This window comes from Falco rusticolus, chromosome 5, assembly GCF_015220075.1.
Source record: "Falco rusticolus isolate bFalRus1 chromosome 5, bFalRus1.pri, whole genome shotgun sequence".
NCBI lineage: Eukaryota > Metazoa > Chordata > Aves > Falconiformes > Falconidae > Falco > Falco rusticolus.
Genome location: NC_051191.1, coordinates 51,387,753 through 51,411,750, shown reverse-complemented (window position 1 = coordinate 51,411,750; position 23,998 = coordinate 51,387,753). Strand labels below are relative to the sequence as shown.

General features: G+C 36.4%; 1 protein-coding gene across 3 annotated transcripts in view; it reads right to left on the bottom strand.

Annotated features, from left to right (window-relative positions):
* Positions 1-615: 615 nt before the first annotated feature.
* SLC6A15 (solute carrier family 6 member 15) overlaps positions 616-23,998 on the bottom strand; it is a 38,840-nt gene continuing 15,457 nt past the window's right edge. For 2 of the 3 annotated variants that reach the window (XM_037389915.1, XM_037389916.1), the window contains exons 3-12: positions 19,215-19,372; positions 18,601-18,727; positions 16,587-16,768; positions 15,323-15,433; positions 11,529-11,770; positions 11,235-11,427; positions 9,835-10,027; positions 6,412-6,571; positions 3,647-3,809; positions 1,621-1,997 (exon numbers count right to left, since the gene is read on the bottom strand). In XM_037389915.1, coding sequence (XP_037245812.1) covers positions 1,626-1,997; positions 3,647-3,809; positions 6,412-6,571; positions 9,835-10,027; positions 11,235-11,427; positions 11,529-11,770; positions 15,323-15,433; positions 16,587-16,768; positions 18,601-18,727; positions 19,215-19,372 — 1,901 coding nt within the window. In that variant the 3' untranslated portion in view covers positions 1,621-1,625. Of the gene's footprint in view, positions 1,998-3,646; positions 3,810-6,411; positions 6,572-9,834; positions 10,028-11,234; positions 11,428-11,528; positions 11,771-15,322; positions 15,434-16,586; positions 16,769-18,600; positions 18,728-19,214; positions 19,373-23,998 lie in introns of all 3 variants that reach the window. The other variant, XM_037389914.1, reaches the window with a different exon arrangement.

Here is a 23,998-nt window from a genome sequence, read left to right as displayed (position 1 = left end):
TAATGGGAAGTTACTTCAAAAGCTCCCAGGTTAGAAATGGAAGATTATCTTGGGTTCTTGTCTAAAGACAAAAGAGTTATTCCTAAGGAATGTTACCAAATTTAATTTATCAAATTAAACTTTATAAAGCAAAGTTTACCTTTGCTAAGGTATTTTGATTTAAGATTCTATTATTTTTCATTTGTTTGCCATAGTACAGTTCTCAGTATGTCAGTGTGGAAAAGCTCTTTAAGCACAGCTTCCAAGACTTTCATTTACCTCAAATGAATTAATCTGGTTCTTTGTCTGATGCTGGGACAATGTAACTAGGTTCTACCCTTCATTTATTAGAGGTAGTGAAGTCAGAATTTACACCTAACTTTAAAGCTCTTCAAGGTAAGGAATACATCATGTACTAGCTTCCAGAGCATCATGCCACGTTACTGTGCTACATCAACTAATTTATTCACAAAAAAAGTCCTTGTCCAACAGTTTATTAAGATGACTGATTTAGTATTTTTTGGGTTTAGGTACTTTTAGCATCTCCATTCAACCGGTAAATGTTAGTGTTTCAGATAGTCCAGCTGAGGGAAAAGCAGGCTGTGTTATAATAAGTGTATTCAGAAATCACATACATAACTTATCAATCTCTTTATTCATAGGTTAAAATGTAATGCCATACAGTTCTTAACAATTACTGACTGAAAAAAATCTGCATAAAACAGAAGCAAAACTGAAGGAGACTAATGAAAAAAGCCATCTTGCTTCAACTTTTGAAATGATTACATACAGAATAATATACATATTTACATTACAAGTATATTATATAAATATAATATATATGTAATCTGGTAACCACAATAAATATCAACAAGGTCTTTTTTAGGCACACAGCATAGAAAAAAATGCAGAATCTGCACAATCCTTAAGATTCTTGGAGTGACTCACTCTAACATTGTTTTCACACTGAAAAAGCAAATATTTTACATAAAATATACAGCCACAGTTTATGCAGTCCCCAGTGAACAGGGAATCTTTCCTCACCTTCCTGTAAGTCTACACCTTGATTTTCTAATACTATTGCTCTATACAGCTATTACATAAGAAAATAGTTTGCAGGTTTGTTTTTCACTTGGCTAATAGCCTAAGTAATTATCGGTGCTAACAAAATAGGTACAGCATATCTACATAAGGTATATACAAGTGTTTACACAAACACGGGTTTGGTGAACTACCTCTGAGCTCACTTTTAATACTAGGGAGTTAACCTGAAAGCAGAAAAAAAAAAAAAAAAAAAAAGATTTTCAGTGATATTACATCAGAAATATTTTATCGCTTGAACGAGATCTGGGCTTCAGAGATAGAAAGCTTTAAATTTAGAAATCAATTAAAAAAATTCAGATTCTTGGCTATACTGGCAGATGTAGGCTGCCACTGATTTTCAGTGTGTTCCCTTCAGTGCAAATGAAAATCCAGAGAATTAATCCAAAGGGAGTTTTCTCAACCTGTACGTACAATCACAACATTTTAAAGACTGCTGCTATGGAGCACCTGAGATCACACCCTCATAAGTGAAGCTGACCACTTCTCGTAGGAGAGCCATGATCAGTGAGAGAGGAGAAACAAACAGCATTTTTTTTCTGCAGTTACAAATCAGATTCTGGCATATCAGGCATATCTGCCATGAGATACCCAATACCATAACGTCCATTTGGAGCAGTGTCCAGAGTTGGTGATCCAGACTGTTTTCGATATATGTTTTTGCCAAAATTTGGAGACGGCACTTCACTTGGACTCTTCCCATGAATCAGACTTGTATTATCTCCCTCCATATTAACAGGTTCCTTTATTATCCGGCCTCTTTTGTACGATACAGATGCCAAACTACCAGAGCTGTCATCGATAAGATTACAACGGCGCACCATGAAGACTATTGGGACTGGCAGTACAGCCAACACCATCAGAGATATACAGACAATCATTCCCCACGTTGGATAGCTGTGGAACTCTTCCATAGCCTGAGCAACCCAAGAGAAAAAAGAAACAATACATGTTTACTTAGAAAAGAGCGAAGCTGCAGTCCACGCCAAGGCCAGCAGTTTTCAAACGCATACTCATCTTTTGGCACCTTGCACCTACAATGCAGGCACCGCTACAGATCTCAAATTTGAAGTGTCATGAAGATGTAGGACTGCTATCTTACCACCACTGAGTAGGACCAAAACACTGTCCCACTGTTTCCAAGATGCTCAGAGCACTCTAGCAGAACACAAATCAAGATTTTCACATTAGGCTTTCTGCTACATTTGTCTATAGTTGTTTCCTGATCCTTTAAAGCAGGGGTCCTCAAACTCCTTAAACAGGGAGCCAGCGCGCGGATGCAGTGTCAGGCAGTCATCTGCGGCTGCTTGGTTTCCCCCTAACCCCCGGCGGGGGGTGGGGGGGTTCTGTAAATACCGGGGGCCGGATTGAGGACCCTGGGGGGCCGTATCCGGCCTGCGGGCCGTAGTTTGAGGACCCCTGCTTTAAAGGATGTTCAGAACAGGCAAATATGCAGTGGTATCTGTAACTGTGCCTGGAAGTAAGTCCTTGTTCTGTTGGCTAATAGCTGGTCTAGACAGGGATTGCTTCAGATCACCCTGTGGAATTGTTCCACTTTGTATAAACTTCATGTAAGCTACACATTTACTAACACATTTACTGGGGCAGCGATTGCACCCCGCACCCCACACTTCTACTGCATCCATGAATCACTGGCCAACAGACTCAGTTTGCCCGATTTTATACATGGAAAGGAATGGTATGTTTGGCATTCCAAGGTATTTCTCTTTCTAATTTTTGAGGGCAAGAATCAAACATAATGAGCATTTTTCTGAGAATCTGGAGAAAGTAGTAGTGGTTGTCTGGTCAGAGGCAGGAATCTACCTATAGTAAAGACAGCCTCTTGTATTTACACTTCACCTGTCTTTGCTGCAATTTCTCCCCACTGCTTAATTCAGACAACTGTCCATTCAGAAGGATCGCCGAGATCCATTTCTCTGACATTTTACTCTCCCTATATTTTGTATGACAAGCCTGTAGAAACAGCTGAGGGCTGATGAGCCTACAAGCTAGCAGAACTCTTATAAGCTACCTTGACTGAATCTCTTTATGGAGCTAACACGCAGCACTCACTCTGCTGTTCACGCAGACAAGTTTTTTTACAAATCAAAACATTATTACCAGAGACAGGTTTTAATGCAGCTGTTACCTACAATGTGATATGTGTTCCTAAAGGGAAAATTTATGACATGGCTAAATATCAATATTTAATTCCACATAACATTGATGTGATATCTGAAATTATTTATTCAGTGTTATCACCCAACCATGTTCTGCAGTAAATTAAATGAAAGGTAACATCTCCCAACCTTAAGAACTTCTTCAACATACATCAACAAAGTTACAAAAAGCCTGAAGGTTTGTGTTAAGCAGTTACATTTTAAAGCTGAAATACTCTAAAATTAAAAAATGGTTGGGTTTACATTAGTGTTACTTGAGATAAAACCACCGTGTCATTCTTTATGCTGATTTTGAATTTCTAATTGCAATTTTTTTCTTTTCACGTATTTCTGAAATACTTCAGATATGATCATTATGATAGTGATGGCATCTGTTATATACATACCATATCTTCAATCCAAGCATTGTAGCCAGGAGGACTTAATCCCATTTGGACAATGCTAGCTACAAGCAAACATAACAATACTAAAGGTGAAACATACTTCCACATGTAGTAATAATACTGGCTTGGAGAAAAACCAAGCATATCCTTCAGATCCTCCATAAATCTGTGAAGGGAGTAAAAAATTATTGTTAGTGCATACATTGATATTTCAAGTACTGTAATTGATACATAGCACCTAATTTGAGGGAGCAGACACTGAAAAAATGCATGTATAGAAATGGAGTTTAGATTCTTTGATGGGATGATAAACAGATTGTATTACTAGTTAGAACAGATGAACAGAAGGAATCGCTACACAGCATGGTGACTTTGTAAACTGCTTGCTGGACTGTGCTGGAAAGATATTTAATCTCGCCTTTCTTTTGTAAGATTCTTTTTTGTATTGTCTTATATTTTCTATTGGGTTGTTTACTAAGGCATGTGTCATTGCTTTTGAGGACACATACAACCAGCACATCTTACAGATTCTGCAAAATTAACTTGAACCCACATGTGTGCTGCAGTTTAAAAAAACAACTTAATGCATACGCTGTGGTGTGCATCATGTAAGTTACTGAAATAAAACTTAGTGAAGTTTTAAATGTGCCTCCTTGTGCCTCAAAATTCAAGTTACAATATGAACAAAACTCCTATTATTGTGCTCTTGACAGATGAGTATATGGTTCCAGAGCCAGTAGAAAAAGAGAGAATATTTTTAGAATTAATTCTTTTGGAGCATGCACAAGCACTGATTCTGTTTTAACTCTCTTCTGTTCCAACTCCCGTTTGAATATGCAACTCAAAAAAGCTCTTCATAGCAATAAATATGTTTTCAAAGCAGTTACACATGTGAAGCTACTGTCATATAAACACTCAAATATTTTTTTGAACTGCATAGTTTGGGGTGTTCTATCTCTTGTTTACACTGCAGTGAAAAGACATTGTTAAAAAGAGCTGAATTTACAAATGGATTGTGCCCTCTACAGATAGCTTTTTCTTCCTGGGTTCTCCATTTATTTATCCAATTAAAATGAAGATAACAGATTTATGTTCAAAGTCTTTCATCATCTCCATCCCACTTATCCTCTTTTAAAAACTACCAAGCTCTTTAGCACCGCCCGCAGCATAGCAAATTTTACTCCTTGGCTACAGGGCTACAGATATCTTTTTTTCTATCCTTTGGCTGTAATCTCTTTGGATGCAATGTTTTTTTGTTTCTGATCAAAGACAATGTGGCTAGGAAGACATATATATGTATCTTCATCTACGAGGAGGACCCCTTGGTGCTATTGCAGCCAATGACAATCTGAAGTTGTTGATTCTGGTAGTTTCTGTGAATAAGAACGCTAGGCTCCTGAAGAAGGGTATTCTGGACAAATATACATTAGAGGAAATACTAGGAATACTCCAGAGGGAGGTTCAGGTGGCCATTATGAATGAGAAATCTGGCTGCTAACTTTTCACTATACCCTGTCAGAAGCCCTTCTGAAAACATGGATCAACTTCACTCTGATTCAGAAGTGAATTATTACTACATTTTAGCTACATCTAAACACCAACTTCTTCACACACATGCCAAAAGTCAGCAACTTACCTATCTCACTTCACACTGGGAACTCTAGCTGACAGAACATTACCAACCTGATAACCAGATCATCTCCTTTATCTTTTGTTTACATGTGTAAAAACATCTACAGCATGTTTTCATGTCTGTGATCAATTATAGGATTACACATGTGGCCGGCCCAAGTGGGAATTCCCCCTTAATGAACAAGTAGACCAGAACTACTTGCATAGACCAGAAACAATGTCTGGAAACAGTAAAATTAAGTTTTCTTATTACAGTTTTATTTCGTTATGGTGAGGGACTGGCTGATCAATCAGATCGAACAACTGAAAAGTCAAATGAAAACCCACCCACTCTATGTCACCCTTTGTACATGAAAAGGGATCACAGATGTTTAAATTACTTCAATATGATAGTATAGCATACTCTGTTTTATCTGTGGATAGCTTGAGTTATTTTTTATACAAACTCTTCTATTCCTTAAGTGTGGCACACATTGATGATCTTGCTTAGTGAACATATTCTGGTTATTTCAGTCAGAAGCAAACAAAAAAAAAAATTTAGTGGGACTTGATGGCCTTTTCTCTTCAGCCATCACAGACAGAAGGTCACTTAACATCACTGTCAGCTGTGCTGGCCCTGGTCTTTGCTATAATTTCCTCTATTTCCTCTCTCACAACTAATGCAAATGACAATTCATTGTTAAAACACCCTCAACTAAATCGAATGCATAAACTGAGATTTTCTTACTGTTACTGCCATTAGAGTTTGCTTTGTTCCTTTCTCAGGCTGCCTGGAATACTGCAGAACTGTTCAGAATACTCATTCTCATCTGCTGCTTAGACCATGGTTATTATTTCTTGAAATCTTTCTACTGCTGTCTTATTTCTAACTCTCTTAATTTTGTCTCTTTTACTGCGTTCTCTCTTTGGATCTGTTGCAATCGCTCCTTGGGTTTCACTGCACTCTCCTGCTACAGTGTATCTTGCTCCAAACCTGTTCTTATAAACAGACTGGATTCACATCCAGATTGACCCACTTCCTACTTATTTGCATTTATGTGTATTTCACAAATACTTCACACAATATAATTAAAATAGTAGTAATTATTGTAATGAATACTGTTGTTATGGACAGAGAGATCATTTCTTTCACTTACTTGTCTATTCCATAAATTCGGGTGACTGCAATATTCTCCAAAATGACCACAATAAGCAGGGGCAGAGTAGCTGAGTAATCATCAAACATTGTCACAAAATAGTTTCCAGACCGCTGCACAAAGATCAAGCCAATAAAAAATGCTACCAAACAGCAGATGACTGGAATAAAGGACAAAAGTAACAGCTATAGTTACAACCATATCCTACAGACAAATAGGAAATAGAGAGTTCAAACCAGCACAGATATACTTTTAACACATTATTTCATATAATCGAAGTTGGTAACATTTTACTTTTTAGGGGGTCCCAATTTTAAGAGTATTAGGAAACCTAACTATTCTCTGCATAACAGAAAAGTTATGTAATTAAAATTACTGGAATTGCTGTATTACAGCAGTCCTTATTAAGCAGCAGAGATTAATCAAGTGACTATTTCTTATTAAACATTTAACTTAATGTGAATATAAGGCTAAATTAAATACAGCTTCTAAACTGAACATCATACAACATATTACTTGGTCATTAGATCACTTTTTGGACTTTAAGCGTTAAAAGAACCCAAGTTTCAGACTATGATTGTAAAAAATACAAAGGCTGAACAGACTTCCCCTAAAAGAACATTCATGGCATAAAGTTCCACTAGAAGCTATCTAAATGTATTTGTCCACTAAGCAACAACATTTCTTCCCCTTCTTTTGTTTAGGGACAACTTGAAACAGGTTTCTTGAATACCTGATCCCACATAATGAATCTCAATGTAATTTTTTCCCTACTAAATTCATCAAGAATAGGACTGAAAGCCTAAGTAGACAAAAAATAAGTCAAAATTTCAATAAATTGTGAAATTTGCTGGAGGTTGGACACCAGTAAGACTGATTCTCCCAGCTAAAGTGCCCTTTCCCCCCACCCTGCCCCACTGGGAACTTAGGCCAAAATATAAAATATCCATACAGAATATACCCATTGCATAAATCCCAGAAAATCAATTAGTATTGATTATAGTAGTGGAAAGTAAACAATGACACTTTTTTAAATACTGTGGTAGAAAACCAATCACTTTCTTCAACCTTGTAGGAACTATGACTTTCAGAGAATAGAAACTCATATAATTAGAGATCTAATCACTACAAAATAATGCAAACTCCTAACACAAGACAGAAAGACATAGATAAAACCTCCTTGAACCAAGTCTCATTTTTCACACTGAATTTTATTACTGACCCTGAGAAAAGAATCAGACCACCAGAATCATGTGTAAGCAAATTTAGAAATCCTTGCTATTCTTATATTTTCCCATTGTGTCTCACATTACACCCCAAAAATATGCATCTTTAGTTGTAAATTAAGGCTCTGGTAGGTATACACATCATAACTCAGAACACACACATGTTGGAAAAGACAGATTGGAAACACTTGAATACAAAATTTAAGCATATGAGTTTGTTTCCCTGAACTTGAGATGGACTGAACTGGAACAATAGTGCAAAAAGTTGCAAATGCGCTCACATTTCTGTAAAAAAAATGAAGATTTGTGGGGTTTAAGCACAAATTCTAGTGCAGACATAACTGTTGTTAAGTCCCACTGATACTGCATGAAGTATAACCCAGGGATTTCAGTTTTATAATTTATAAAAACACCACATCAAGTTGTAACCCTTTAAATGCAACTGAGCTTAGCAAAAAGCATGCACGTATACCACTCAAAAAAATTACAAGAGAAAGGTAGTTCTTGAATATTCCTTTATCTTAAGCAGTGTTTTTTGTCAAACACAGTGTGCTGGTTTCAGCTGGGATGGAGTTAATTATCTTCTTAGGAGCTAGCACGGTGCTGTGTTGTGAGACTTTTCAGCTCCTCAGGCCCTGCCAGTGAGAGGGCTGGAGTGGCACAAGAAACTGGGAGGGGGCACAGCCAGGTCAGCTGACCCAAACTAGCCAGAGATATTCCACACCATGGGACACCATGGTTGGTATATACACCTGGGGGTTGGCCAGGGCAGGCAGGTCATTTCTCGGGGACCGGCTGGGCATCGGTCAATGGGTGGTGAGCAGCTGCATTGTGCACCACGTGTTTCCTCCTCTCCCTCTGGCTTTTATTCTTTCCCTCCCCATTTTCATTGCAACTGTTATTGTCATCATTGTTATTATTGCTCTTTCATTTTTATGCTATTTCAATTATTAAATTGTTCTTATCTCAACCCTCAAGGGTTACATTCCTTTCCAACTCTCCTCCCCATCCCTCTGGGTGAGGGGGGAGTGAGCAAGCGGCTGTGTGGTACTTCATTACCAGCCAGGGTTAAACCACAACATGCAGTAACAAGGAATTACCGTTAAATGCTCTTATTTCACAGTATCTACTATATAACATAGTATTTACATATATACTTAGAAAGAACAACTAATTTTTATGCATCACACTAAGGATTTAAAAGCTAATAGAAAAAACCAACAACACACCACCAAACAAGTTCTCAATAGGTTAGGACTTCTGAAAAATCAGTTGATTTATCTTTATGAAGAATTTTATCCTTGCATTTGCAAAGCAAAAATGTTTTCTGTTAAATACTAGTAAGAAAAGCAGTCAGGAATGCAGCAGAGAAGTGCTGTGTCAAGGGTTAACTCTTACAAAACATACTATTATTTCCTTCATAGAGTTAGGTAAGGATAAAGCAGATTATTATATTTTCTATCCCTCTTGTCACAGGTATTGATACAAAATCTGAATTTGTGCATACACTTCAAGTCCCTTGCTGCTGTCCTGAAGATTTTCAGAAACTCAACTTCCACATTTTATGCTGACATTCTATCTCAAAAAGATAAATTGCTACAATATCAGAGTTACACGAACAGGCTACACCTCATAACTTTGGACATTTAAATAATAACAAAAAAACCAACCCAACCACTAGACTTATAATAACAAAAAAAACAACCCAACAACTAGACTCATAAGATCCTTTCCACATTCAACAGGGGAAAAATATGTTCTGCTAGAGAATAACTGTACTGATTTTTAACATAATAAACACTTTCTCATAAATTAAGATTTCACTTGGCCTACTCGGGAATAATTTGTAGTAATTTGCAATGTATTTTCATTCTTTCCTTTTCCTTTGTTTCCCTGATGTTTGATACAGAAATGGCAAGTATTCTGGAAGAGCTCAGGACACACAGAAACTTGTGACAGAAATCCTCCATTAAAATACAAGTTCTAGGGCGTTCCTGCTCTTTTAACATTCAGGAAAAGGTTTTATTTGCAGGTATTAATTTGGCTGCGCATGGAAGTACAGAATAGAGTGATCTACTGCTTTGTAAAATGTCAGCACTGAGAACTTCCTTGTCAAAGAACAAGACTTCATGCTTTTGGGGAAGAAAAAAAAATTAGCTTACTGTTCTAGTGAGAAAAGAAAGTTTGTGCAACTCACCAGTAAGAATTTCTTTCCTGACTTTGAAGGTATCAACAATTGGTGTAATGATGCCTTCAATGGTTCCAAACATACTTCCAAGGCCCAAATTTACTAACATGAGGAAGAACATGACTGACCAGAAGGGAGAAGCAGGGAAGTGGGTCATTGCTTCTGTAAAGGCAATAAAAGCTAAACCAGTTCCTTGAACTGCCTGTCAGGGACAAAAAAAATCCACACTATTATTCATGGACAGTATTTTTTATTTTTTTTTTTTAGTAGTGTGACAGTCTGACTTTGTGTTCATTTAGTGACATTGATTAAATCTTGAAGGCAGAATGGGGAGCTGCTACCTTCCAAACCTGCAAACTTAATAATATTTGCTGAAACACTGGATTTGGCCAAGAACCTCTTAAGCTGATTGATATTAACAAGACACTTCTTGAATAGAATCATAGAATACCAGGTTGGAAGGGACGTCAAGGACCATCTGACCCAACCTTTCCCAGCAATAGCACAGTCTAGATAAGATGGCTCAGTATCTTGTCCAGCCAGCTCTTAAAAGTGTGCAAAGCTGGGGAATCCACCACTTCCCTGGGGAGATTATTCCAAAGGCTGATTGTTCTCATTGTAAAAAATTTTCTTCTTGTGTCGAATCAAAACTTCTTTCTCTCTTTCTCTGATAATTTTGCATGAGAGCTATTATACAGGACTGCTACAAAATACACTCTCTTTTCTCCAGTAAGGATATAAAGGACTTCATTTTCATACCTATTTGTTTCAAATTTAAATGGCAGCAATACAATAGGAATTTTTAATGTATAAGTCACTGATTTTAGCTTCAGATGCTGCTGCAACTATACAGATATCAGCATTTAAAACTGGAAGTCCCTCTGAAAAAGCTAGAAAAATATCTTTTCTTTTACAGATATGGCTTACTGTAAAAATTGCAAAACAGGATTATATTCATTAAACAATTATCTAATAAGGAAAAAATAATTTTTTTACTTTCTAGTAAAGTAGTATTTATATTTAATAATTGTATCTTAACACTGGAAGACATCATCATTTGAGACATTGAATAGGTACACCTCTGTTTAGTCTTTGGAAAAAATCCTCATGCTCAACTTTTCTAAAAAGACCAGAACTTTAAAAACTTATCACCGCCTAAGGACAGCGATATAATGATCAAATTACAGATCAGTGAAAACTATATTAAGCCATCAGACCCAAAAGTCCTCAGGTCTCACGTAAACTTGAATGCAACCCTGCTCAGAACCACGTTTTCACAAGGATCTACAGATGGGCTGCTCATAGGTACACTGTAGTGATGCTCTGCCTAAGTACACTTCACAGTTTAATTCAGGTTGAAAATTATGCATCTGTTCATAATCTCTGTATTTAGGACTTATTACACTCACCTTGTTAAGTTCATCTTCAATTTGACAAGATTTCAGACCAAGAGAATCAAACTCTTCTTCTTTAACTTTCTGAATAATGTCATAAACTAAATTGTAATCTTCTGCTGTAATGCTTGAGAAATTGATATGATGTGGGATCATATCCTGGCTCAGATTGCCTATTTTCAAAAGTTTCAAAATCTTCTCTGAATTTCTGTAAAACACAATAAAACAGAGAAATCAAACTCAATGATCTGTTAATTCATAAATGAAATATACAATAAAAATAATAAAAAAAGAAATGGATATTCATACTGGATAACACATTTTTCATTTATGATATTGGCTTTGAAGCCCAGAACTGCAAACACCACCAAAGTTGCCAGCACAGAAGTGAAAAAATTGATGAAGGACACCAGTACAGCATCAAAATGGCAGTTGTTGTCTCTCTTGTTGTAGCTTGAAAAGGCAATGACTCCACCAAATCCAAGCCCTAAGGCAAAGAACACCTGAGTAGCAGCTTCTCTCCAGACCTTGGGCTCCAGCATTATTTCAAGCTGTTTGAAATTAGACATAATATATGTCAGCTATAAAATGCATTTCTATTATATGTAAAGACAACAGAAAAAAAATAACAGGAAGACAACCTACATTATAAAACGCTACTACTCCATTACAAATTCATTTTATCTTCATGAAAATACAAGCTGAATGTGACACCTAAAGTTGAGCAAACTTATGGGCAAGGATTTCTTCTTATTTTAGATTATATAATCCTTAAAGAAAAACATGCTATACAGTCTGCTCCCAACAATGAGACACTATTGGAGCTATATGATAATTGAAATAACAGCTAGTTATACTGGGAAATAAAAAGTAACATCCATCTTTCCCTTCCGCCCCCCCCCCCCCCCCCAATATTCACTGTATTTTTTTTTTCAGTGCAGAATTAAGATGTATTTTAGGACAATCAACCCTCTTACAAATGCAATAAGTATTTTAAAGTTGGTTTGTTGTTACTTTTAAAATAGCCAACATAAATACATATGCTTATACAGAATTCCTTTACGTGCAAACATGTAAAGCAAAGTGCAACATATGAAATAAACGCTGGCCACCACAGTCTGTACAGTCCATGAGTCAAATCTCCCTTAAGCCAGATGCCTTGAAATTTACCCTAATTAAATGGGCCATGTATTTGAGGGACAACTAAGCCTTTTATCAAAAAAATCAAACTCTATTGCTCGTTCAGACGACCATACTTCAAAAAAGATCTTTTTGTAACAAAGTTATGAGTCATAATTTGTCCATCTCTGATCTAGACAATCAATCATAAAAAACAAGTACATGTGAAATTTAAACATCAGGTTTTCCCAGGTTGATTCAGGGCCTCCATTCATTTAACAGTGAAAGACCTTACATTTGTAAGTAAAACATGTAAAACATGCAGTTTTAAAACTTATTTTTTCTAAACCCTAGGCTTATCAAAAACAGTAAAACTAAAAAGCATCAGCACAGATACCAGCATCATTAGACTGATTGTCTTAGTTTGAGGAAAAAAAATCTGCTATAGTTACAATAAAGTTATGAAAAATTTTCCAGTTTCCCATAAAGGTGTAATATTTATTATAGACAGGTACCAGATACATGCTTTGTTCCTTTATATATAGCTAAAAGCCAACATTTTTTTTAAAAAGTGTTTATGAGAAAACACTTGTTCCTGACTTGTACCTATAATAAAAATTCTAATGCACGAATAAGCTACTGCACATAGCTCGAGATGTTCGCATCACAGCCATGCCACATCTTTTCCACTAGAGGGAGCTCGAGAATTAGTCTTAATTTTAGCAAAGCTGTAAGTGGTGCAAGCAGCAGAACACTTCTCACTTTCTGCAATACGTTATTTGTTATCGTCAGAGTTGGTACGTTCTCAGATACACACTGCCTAGCATTTCAAAATAAACTTATAAATTTTGGGGACTCTGTGTTTAATCTTCACACAGTCCTACAGTTTCATTGCAATAGTTGACTTCAGTGGGCTTTTCATATACCTTCAGGCTTTTCATTAAGGTTATTGATTAGAATTTCTGCTTTGTTCATCAGCCACACCAAACACAGAAATATGCCCCTTCTTCATTAGCCACGTGCTCCTGTAGCAGCACCCATGTGTGCCATTCCTCTGCTGTGCTGACACAACTCTTCGCTGGGAATGTGTGATCATCGGTGGTCAGATGTGGTCATTTTCTCAACTAATCAAGGCTGAGAAGATGTCTCCCCCTCCCCTCTCATGTCTATCTACCTGGATCATTTTCAGCCTAGATAGTTTAGCAATCCCTTTTACAGTCTGCCTGCCCAAATAAACTGTTTCCGTTCACTCCACTGTGTTAACAACAGGTGGGGGAGTCTGAATTCCTTCAGGTAGTTTCACACAAACCTACAGGCCAAACTAGTGCTCAAGTACATTAACAACCAGAGATTATAATGAAAATATTTTTGCAGGTTTATATTCACATATACTGTCTCTGACATACAGGCTTCCTAACTTCAAATTTAAAGCACAACTTAAACTTCAAAACGCAGAACTGGAAACCAGCAGAAGAAATTAAAAACCATTTTTCTTTCAAGATAGTTTATCTGAACACTTGAAACAACTGTATAATTAAGTTAATGTAACTACAAAGTAAGCATCAGCTGCAACTTATTTTAGGTCTAACTCAAGAAAAATGAAATAGTGAAGAGCGAAAAGGCATTTGTATTCAAGGGGAGTTTTGGCATTTACTTCCCCTCGGTATCTCATGGTACTTTCCTAGTTAAAGAAAGCATTAACACTGTGGTTGAGAAACCAAATTATAACTTCAAGGGGATCCCATCTCTGCCATAGGAGTTTCTCTTCATCAGTAAGCATTACATTGCTCTGTTCCTCAGATTTCCCAAATCTGCTGCATGCAAGTTCCTGCAGAACCACAGCTCTCTAAAGGGGTGGAAATGAGTGAAGTGGAGCATAACTGCGTATCACAATGCAAGAAGTAACAATGTGATAGCTAACAAAGGTCATTTTTATAGGACGACAGTTCTCCACCGAATCAAAACACCTGGAATCAAAACAATTGACAACACCCTGTCATCTGGCATTAGCCACTATGTGCACTGATTTTGATCACCTTATTTGGCTTTCATTTTTGAAACATCAGTCCTGTTCTGCTCAACTGTATTTTGAAATGGACTTGTTGGGAAGTCCATTTCATAATATAATATAAAGCCCAGCATTACACATTCCCAAGTATGGCTCGGGCTACTCAAACATGCTGCTCCTGTACAGTTACAAGCATTTCAGATGGGTGGAGGCAAAATTTAGACCTCCAGGCTAAACAATCATAGAATAGAACAATGGTTCATAATATCCCTCCTCACCTCCGTAGTTATAAAATCTAAAGTTCTGTTAAGACACTCCCTGTAACGAAGTTGACAGTAATAAAAACTGTATTTTTTTTATTAAAAAATACATTTTTATTAAAAAAAATCTAGGCACAACAACCATAAGAAACAGGGTAAGGAAAGCTGAGTGGGGAGTACTTACAGTACTTCAGTATTAAAGACAGGTCTCCTGTACTTCAGGCTGCTATGCGAACATCACCGATTTATTTCTAAGGAGGAACAAATCTGTCCTCTTCCAAAAAGGATGAGTTAATTATGTAAAGCCATGACAACGTTCCAGGTAAGGCATTTCACTGTGACATGCCAGAACGAGGCATTTCAATCCTAAAGTATGGCAAGATTTAAGATTCACTTCTCTTTTCAGTATTTGGAGCTCTCTAAACATCCCAAATCTTGTAAACAGCACCTTCAGTTACTTAGCTTTATAAAGGCATCTAAACCTGGGAACCTTTCACCTAAGGGAGGTAACTACACAGACCCCTGGAACACTTAAGAGATTTTAGACCCTGGGGCTTGATATCATGCCACCAAGGTCAATAATAATTTTACAACTTAACCAAACAGAAATATGGCCAAATGTTCTACGAAAACAATAAGCTTAAATGACAGCATTCATAAATGGTCAAATTGCCACTGAAACTTCAACACACTGCAAACAGAAATTAAGCACATACCTTAGGTGTGAACATGTGACGAATGCCATCCACTGACCCATTAAGGAGCAGTCCTCTGATCAGAAAGCATAGAAGTACCACATAAGGAAAAAGGGAACTAAAATACATGATCTGAAAAACATTAATAAGAAATTTCACATAATATTCATGGACTTATAGTTTCAATAGTTTCATTCACTACTCAGTACCTTTTGGATATATGACTGAATTGAAAATCACATGCTTTAAGGAATATGCTGAACACTTCCCATTCCCCATGTCTCTGCAGAAGAAAGCACAATCACATGACTGTAAAATAAATCGAGTACTGTATTAAAACAATACAGTTGTCCTTGTTTTGACTAACTGATAACAAACTGCTGGGCTTCCAGGGAAATTCAAATGAGTTCAATGAGATGACAACGAGGACAGCAGTAGACTGTTTCAGAAATGCTTCACTTTACAAATGCCCTTTAATTCAAGTACATAGTATAGTAAAGATACGCAGCACGAATATAAACTCATCTTACATTCTCCATCACTGAAAAACAAATCTATTCTGTACTTCAAAGTTTAGTAAAATTATTCTCACTAAACTTGCTAGTTGTTTCTTTAACTTAAATACCCTGAGGAAGTCACAGAAATTTCCACCCCAGTGCCAAACTTGTTAATAGCAAAGAATTTTGCTATTAGAACAGATTATTTTTCATCTGAAAATCCCACTGAGATCAACAGAGCTGGCAAATCATTCACTAACCAATCCAGCTGGCTGCATGGAAAGGAACAAGACAAGGTGACTGTACTCAGATGTAAAGAGTTGGTTAGTCATTAGTCAAAAGAAACAATTCCAAATCCTGAAAAGCAGCTGTGTTAATGACAGAAGCATGCATATCAATGAAAGTGGAAATTTGAGGACCTGGGTGCACCACTATCATACTGTGAGTATGCATGGAAACCTAATTCCTTAGACATTCAGAAACACACAGACGTATGCAGTACAGTAAAGATGAGGTGCAGTTACTTCAACAGTTATGTTGATGAGAACAGAAATGATTCTTCAGCTCTCAATTCCTGCTAAATTACTACAGTTCACACTAAAATTACTACAATTTTAAAGCTTAACTACTAACATTCCTCTACTTGAGATTATACAAATACTAGGGCAAGTCACAGCTGCTAACCTGCTCCTACAGATTTCATGAGAGTAAACAGAGGGTGTGATGCACAAAAATGTCATAAAATGTTTCAAAGTAAACACCGTCATTTAGGTAAACAGTATACTCACTTTGCCTGAAGACTGAATGCCTTTGATCATGGCTAGGCATACCATGACCCAGGCAGCCAGCAAGCAGATAGTCATCTTCCAATTTAAACCCCCACTCTCTGACAAAGAGCTGGAAATATTCAGCGCTTCTCTGTACCAGTAATAAGTGGTTGCAGAACTTTTTTCACACTCTGGCTCCACAACTGTCAAGAGATGTTAGCAAGTAAAGAATGGGTTCAGGACTTAAGTATTTTCCCAACATTTTGTAACAATGTTCTACCAATTCTCAGTGTTTCAATTGTGCCATCATAATTTCCTGAGAAATTAAACTGGCAGAGTCTTAAGACATTGTCTAACAGAAAAAGTAACGTATCAGTGAAAGATTCTGGGTATGTCTTTTTAAAAAAACCTTTTGCAACAACGTATCCCTCTGCATACCGCCAATCCGAGTACCAAGCAGAATCTATTTTTCACTGAAGTACTACATAGTAGGCAGGCCTAGATGAAGACATGCATTGCATTTATTACACATCAGATTAGATTACCTACATATGGTACTGTGACTTACATACTATAAAAAGTATTTCTCTGAAAATGAACACAATTTTGAAAAAATACGGAAAACAAATTCTCAGTTATGTCTGCTTTGATATTACACTCAAATCAACAGGCACATAACTACTATTATAAATATAAATGATAAAATAACAACATGATGATACCAAAGTGATGAGAAAGCTGTGTAGGAACCATTCTATGTTAAAAAAAAATTGCTGTGTATTCCAGAAGTGATTTTTTGATACCATAATTCTGCTTTACTCGTAATACCAAAGATTTTAAGAAATTGTGTCTCTAGACATATAGCACATAGAAAAAAAAATCTTCAAAGAAAATATTTACTTAACATTTGAATAAATTACTTATATCTGACAATCAATCACATCTCTAGACTAGGTCCTGAGTCAGAGTTATTAAGGAAAAATATACTGATTTTAAGAAACTTAACACAGGTGTCGGATCTTCACTGAAATAAACTGTCAAAAATGATAGGATGTTATCAGTTACAACACTTTTCCTTGTTTCAGCTTAGTTCAGATGACCTCTGCTGAAGTTAAGCTGACATATCTTAATATTTAGACAGGATAAGAGTATGTAAACAACCACTGTGGCTCAATTAATGGACAATAGCTTGTGGAATACAGTCGATTTGACTGTGCGCCAACATTCACAAATACTGGTTATTTCAAACAACTGAAGCAAGCAACTCCGGCATAGACAATATAAAAACTTCGTAAAACTTTTCAAACATCCTTGGTTATGTTGTTTATTAAAGGGGTAAAAAACCACCACAAAAGGTACTTAAAGAAAATTTAGGATCTGAAATAAAAAGAAATTAAAAGAAATATTTCATATTTCAATAGCAAGGATAACGCAAAGTGTATAACTTACGAGAGAACCAAAGCCAAGGGATAAGGAACTTTTAATGCTGTTGTATAATATGTCCAGGTAAAGACCACCTCATTATAGCAACAAACCACTGACCAATTATCTTATTTCTATCGGTTTACAAAGCAAACAATGCTTTTATCGCATGCATTTTATTGATGTTTAGTTTTGCATTTTCTGCTTTGTTAGTAATGCAACACATTTCACATTCACCAAGAAGTATCCTACTAATTGAAGTGTAGAAATATCCTTCTTCCACCTTTGTTTTTCACCAAGAAAGCATGAAGAGCAGTACCAAACGTCAGAGAAAAAAGTTAACAGATTTTTTTTTTCTGCAACACACTCTTTAAAATGCTGTTCACAGTGATGTTCGTTTCCAAGTACATTTATTTTAGATTAGGTTTCTTTGTTGCATTTATTCCAAATATTATAAATTATAATGTGATGGAAAGATAGAAATATAAAAGATGGAAAAACAGCTTTGCATACAACACTTTTTCTCACAAACATGTCTTTGAATTGTATTTTGTTACCCTTTTTTGAAAATCTTGATTTTATATGATTTTTAAGAACATTAATATAGACTTACAGGTATGAGATGTATTTTTAACTAAAGGACACTGATCCCACGGTAATGGATGCTGAAAAGACTGGGAAAAGTAGAACAGACTCCATCCAATAATGACATTGTAGTACAGGGCCACAAAGAAACATACCTATTAGGAAAAAAAAGGCAGACCAAAAAGTTACATTAACTACATTTGTAAATTAAAAAGGAAAAGAAAGCCTACTGAACTTCTGCATATTTCTGCATATCAGCCACTGAACATAATTTTAACTAAAATAAGCTGAAATTAGAACTGAATGGCTTGCCCCATTAAAGTATCTGACATTTTCTAAATTTTCACTTTTCTCTGCATTTATCATGTAACAACTACACTTTTACATGCATTTTTTCTACTGAAGACTACTCTGTTCCCTAGTTCCTAATTTCAAAAGAATCACAAAATACGAGTTGGCTAGTTTTATAGACACACCAGTATCAACATTTTTTAACGTACTAATTTAAGTTTTAAGATCTTCCAAAGCATTGTAAACTGACTTTAACGCCCACCTACGAATCAAGTGGCCTTCCCCTGCAGCAGATTCAGTCTAAATCATATAGACTGAAAGCAAACCCCACAATTAATGTTAAAAACTTACTACACAGCTTGCAAATCCAATTCCTCCAAGTTTGGGGCTGATGTAATTCCACACACCAATACTCCCCCGGCGAATCCTCTGCCCCACAGCAAGCTCCAAGAAAAAGAGTGGAATCCCTATTATCAGTAGCAAGATTAAGTATGGCACAAGATAGGCACCTATGAAAAGAACAAAACATAAATCAGAGTGAGTGGAAGAAGACTTAAGAATGCAACACAAAAAATGTGAAAACTTGTAATAGCTTCAAGTTTCAATTAGTGTCATTCACTGCAAAGCTTTTTTCATCACATGCAATGAATAATTTTACCTGAATCTTGGCCATACATAAGATGAAAAACCCAGACACACTGAATTTCTAAAGCACTGTGGCATTTTGAGGCAATCCTTACCGAAGCAAGTGATTATGTAAACTATTTGTTTGCTTGTGTGAAATTTTGGGCATTTCATTGCACTTATTGGAAATATAGTGAGGTAATCAGGAGATGAATCAACATTTCTTATAAAACTCTATACCTTGACTTATAACAGAGCAGGAAGGCTGAATTTATAAAGGAAATATAGAAAACACCGGGCATAAAACATTCTGATTTCCATCCAGTCTTAAATAGTTTAAGGAGATTGTCTGTTGATTTCTCCATGTACACCTCAGATACTCAAGAAAGGGGATTTCACAGTTTACAGAATAACGATTCTACCCATCTAAGCAAGAAAACGGTATCAGTCCATTTCTACCAGGCTACAGACACAGACTAGACACATGAGATGGAAATGAAATGGAGTATTATAGATCCAGATCTTGCAGTACTCACAAGCTTTCCTTAAAGACATATTGGAAAATGTAACTGTTGCTTCACTTTTATACATATATATATATATATGTATATATATAAAAAACAATTCCTTTTTTCAAGGTCTTATTCCCAGGAAGCGGTCATACAGAATTCTAACTTCAGGATATATCTCCATTTATTTCACTAAAACTAATCGTAAGCAAATACAACCATACACTAAGCACACTGACAAGTTCAGAGTCTTAACTTCCTCAGTATTGCGGAGTACTTAGTACTAGAACTAACAAAACATGCAGACATCAGCAATTAGCAATGTGACATGTGATTTTCAAATGTGTGGGTCTTATGCTGCAGTATAGAGTCCTGTGCTGGCCAACTAACTCAAAGGGCTTAGGACTTTTGATTTGCAACCATTTTAAGGCTAAAGAAAAGCACTTCAGAGATGCAGCCTGTGGCATGTTGAAACAAGCTACAGAACAAAGATTTAAAGACCTCAGAAGCTTACGCTCAGAGCTATTAATTTGTATAATCAAGTCTATTCAACCCCATGAAGAGGAAGAAGCCAGGCAAAGTTCAGAAACCAATCTGGGATTTATCCTCCACTCCAACTAAGTTCTACTTTAAGTTTCTTCATCCAGCATCAACTTTCTAGGGCTTTTTTAGGAGTCTATCAAAATACACTGTCATTTGCATAAGTAGACAGCTTACCTCATGGAATGCAGTTTATTTTAGTAAAGTTAAACTTTCCTAACCTGTGCAGAAGGCCTCAGATTTTCTGGTACCACCCACTCCTATTCAGGTCCACTTGCTATTTTGCTCTTCATGAAATACACACAACTTGGACACTACCTTCTATTACAAAGATCTTAGAAAGACCCTAAGCATGGAGTTAAGTACAGTCTTGAGTCTAAGAACAGTAGGAAAACGACAGAGGACGTAAAATCTGAAAAACACTACTGGTGCACCAGACAAAGAATATTGATCTTATTTACCTCACAGTCTATAGGCTATTCTTGGCAACTAAATAGCTCCTTGTGTTTTATTTTCATATGGTAATATCATACGCGATGATACTGTTTGAGTAGCATTTGGTCAAAACCAATGCCAGGCTCTGAACAATATACTGGGTTTGCGTTTACAATACTCCCTTCCCAGAGCCAAACATCATGGTCTGTCTACCCATTTCAGCACACTACAGAGTGTCAACTTAAGTATTATTTCTACTGAGGTAGCAGCTACATTCCCATTCAGTACTTTGGTGTCTCCTGTGGTTCACATTGTACATGCACATAACAGAAAAAATGCAAAGGACTTACTTTCTACCATGAAAAGAGAGACAACAGACAGAAGGGAATAAATGTGAGGAAAACTGAGGAACAGAGTAACCACCACATTTCAAAATGAGGGGTACTACCTGTCTTAAGAATATATAAGACAAAATAATACCATCAAATATCCCTGATTTATCATGAACATTCTCTCAAAATTCCTGTGAGACAGAAGTATACTGTTAATTCACATTGCAAATTAGAACCTTTGGCATCACTGTCTTTAGAAATTTGGTCATACAATTAATTGAAAGCCAACAGTACATAGTTTTTTAAATCTTATAACACTACTGTAAATGATACCTGAGGTCTTCATGAGACAGGTGTTGTGTAACTGAGCAGAGAGAAGCCTAAACAGCTCAAAAAAATTGGGGCCTAAATGACTTACCCTGTATCCCACTGGATGACTGTACTAGAGCAGGAACTGAACCCAGCTCTTCAGTGTCCCAGTCCACAACCTTAATCACAAGGCTGCAAAGTTAAGCACATGTTTAAAGACTGGGCTGACGTGCGTGTTTTATGGTGCAGTATCAATGTAAATTGCAAGATTTATCAGTTAGATTCAACTACATGAATTACATAAATGTGGTGTTAAATCCACATTACATTATACATGACACAACCCTGTAATTCAGCGTGAGTAGTCAGCAGAGTTCACCTCTATACTGCAGGGCTTGTGCAGAGCACCTGAAGTGCTGATCTTCTGATCATTCAAACCTGCTGAGCTCCCTTCTGATCTTGAGCCCCTCCCCAAAAGAAGGGCATAATGGAAAACAGTGCATGTATGAGTTTCAGTGTGATGCAGTTTGGACATAGCTGGATTATACAACTGTGTATCACAGCTGCAAAGAGCTTCGGTGCCCTGTAGTCAACACAAAACCACAGCACCTCCGGAGAAGTATTCTGTTTCAGGCTTCCCTTGAAGCTAGACATACTTCAAAGTACCATTAAGACATCTTCACTTCATCACCAAACAGAATCACTATGGAATCAGCTCAGCCTGTCTCTTACTTGCCAGTGCATGTAAACATGGTCCTTGGAGTTACAATATTGGAGAATGGTAACTTTTATTTGAATTAGAACAATAAACTACATGCTGGCCTTGAACAGCATTCTACAATTAGTTATATTGTCCGTTACATCTACAAGCTAAACAGACCTCTGAATATTACAATTCCATGCAGTTCAGGACACCCAGGTCTCCCTTCTAGATTTTCAAAACTGTTCTAGCGTCAAGTCATTTTTTTTGCATATTTCAGCCTTCAACACTGACTTGCATATTAAAAAAAAAAATCACCTCAACTTCATAAGGAAAAAATAAATCTAAAAAAATAGCTCATCCTTCTTCATTAGAACGAAAGAAAAAGATACAAAAGATTTCATAAACTGGTGAATGTTAATACTGTGCACAGCACTGTGCTGATTTCTTAATTTTATTTAACAAAGCACCATAATGGGATAACTGGTAAATTGTCTCTCTCGAGATTACAATATGCACTGCATTTGGCAATATTATTGAGGGAAGTAGAATATTAACACTGATTTTGATTTAAGTTCTTATAAATACTTGGGGCAGGGGGGGGCGCGCGGGGCACGGAATAACACAAAATTACGTGATTCACAGTGATTAAAGAGTTGGAAAATAACTTCAGAAGCAGTAATGCAAGACGATATAATCATTACCATCTTGATACTACAGAAGAACTTTTCTTCTCCTACCCATTTTCAATGTAACCTGAAAAATGTAACAGCTTTCCAAATATATCAACTGCTGTTGTGCTATTTTTTAATTGCGTTTCTGCTGTCCGATTCAATTCTTAACCAATGAAGGTGAGCTTTAACACTGTCTTGAAGAGACATCCCGATTTTTGCAGCTTACTGGAAACTTACTAACAGAAAGCTAGCAAGAAGCTGATGTTCAGATGAAGATAAGCTTATTTTCTATGTCAAATGCTAAAATTTCAACAGGTACAACAAGCAGGCAACAAAACAGTATAGGCTTACAGTCTACAAAGCTTCTGTAAGTGAAATTATTTACCATTACAGGATACAAACTGCTTTTATCAGGAAAACCCTGATAGAAGGCTTTATGTTTTATCTGTAGGTTTGTAATCTATCCTACTGACAGGATAGTTTTCCCATCACTAGCGTTTCACAGTTTAAATATGTTCAGGTGTGCCTATTTACAAAACTATGCTTAAAAGATGAAAATCCCCTTAGCCAATAAACTTTAAGGAAGAATTACACTTGCAAAATAAAAATAGGACATTTTCAGCACACTGAAGTACAACTAAATTTTGAGACTGATAATACAGTTTAAAGCGCTGATAATAAGTTACTGACAAAAAGCTAAATAATGAAGCCACTGAGTACATACTCAACGCTGGAATACGAGGGAATACTTGCTTTGTTCCCATTCCACCTGTATTAGACAATGAGACTGTAGCTTCTAATGACTACTCGGTCTTTAACGGTTCACCTATTTCCTCAGCAGTTCTTATCAATAGTTGCTGTGCTTTTTATATGACTACAGAACTTCACTGTTCAATCATCTTGTATTTAAGTAGAAAATCCAGACTACTTAACCATAAAAACTCATGATATGACTCTACCCATGCCAATCTTTTAAAAACAAAATGGCAAGATAATCTACTACAGATTTCCC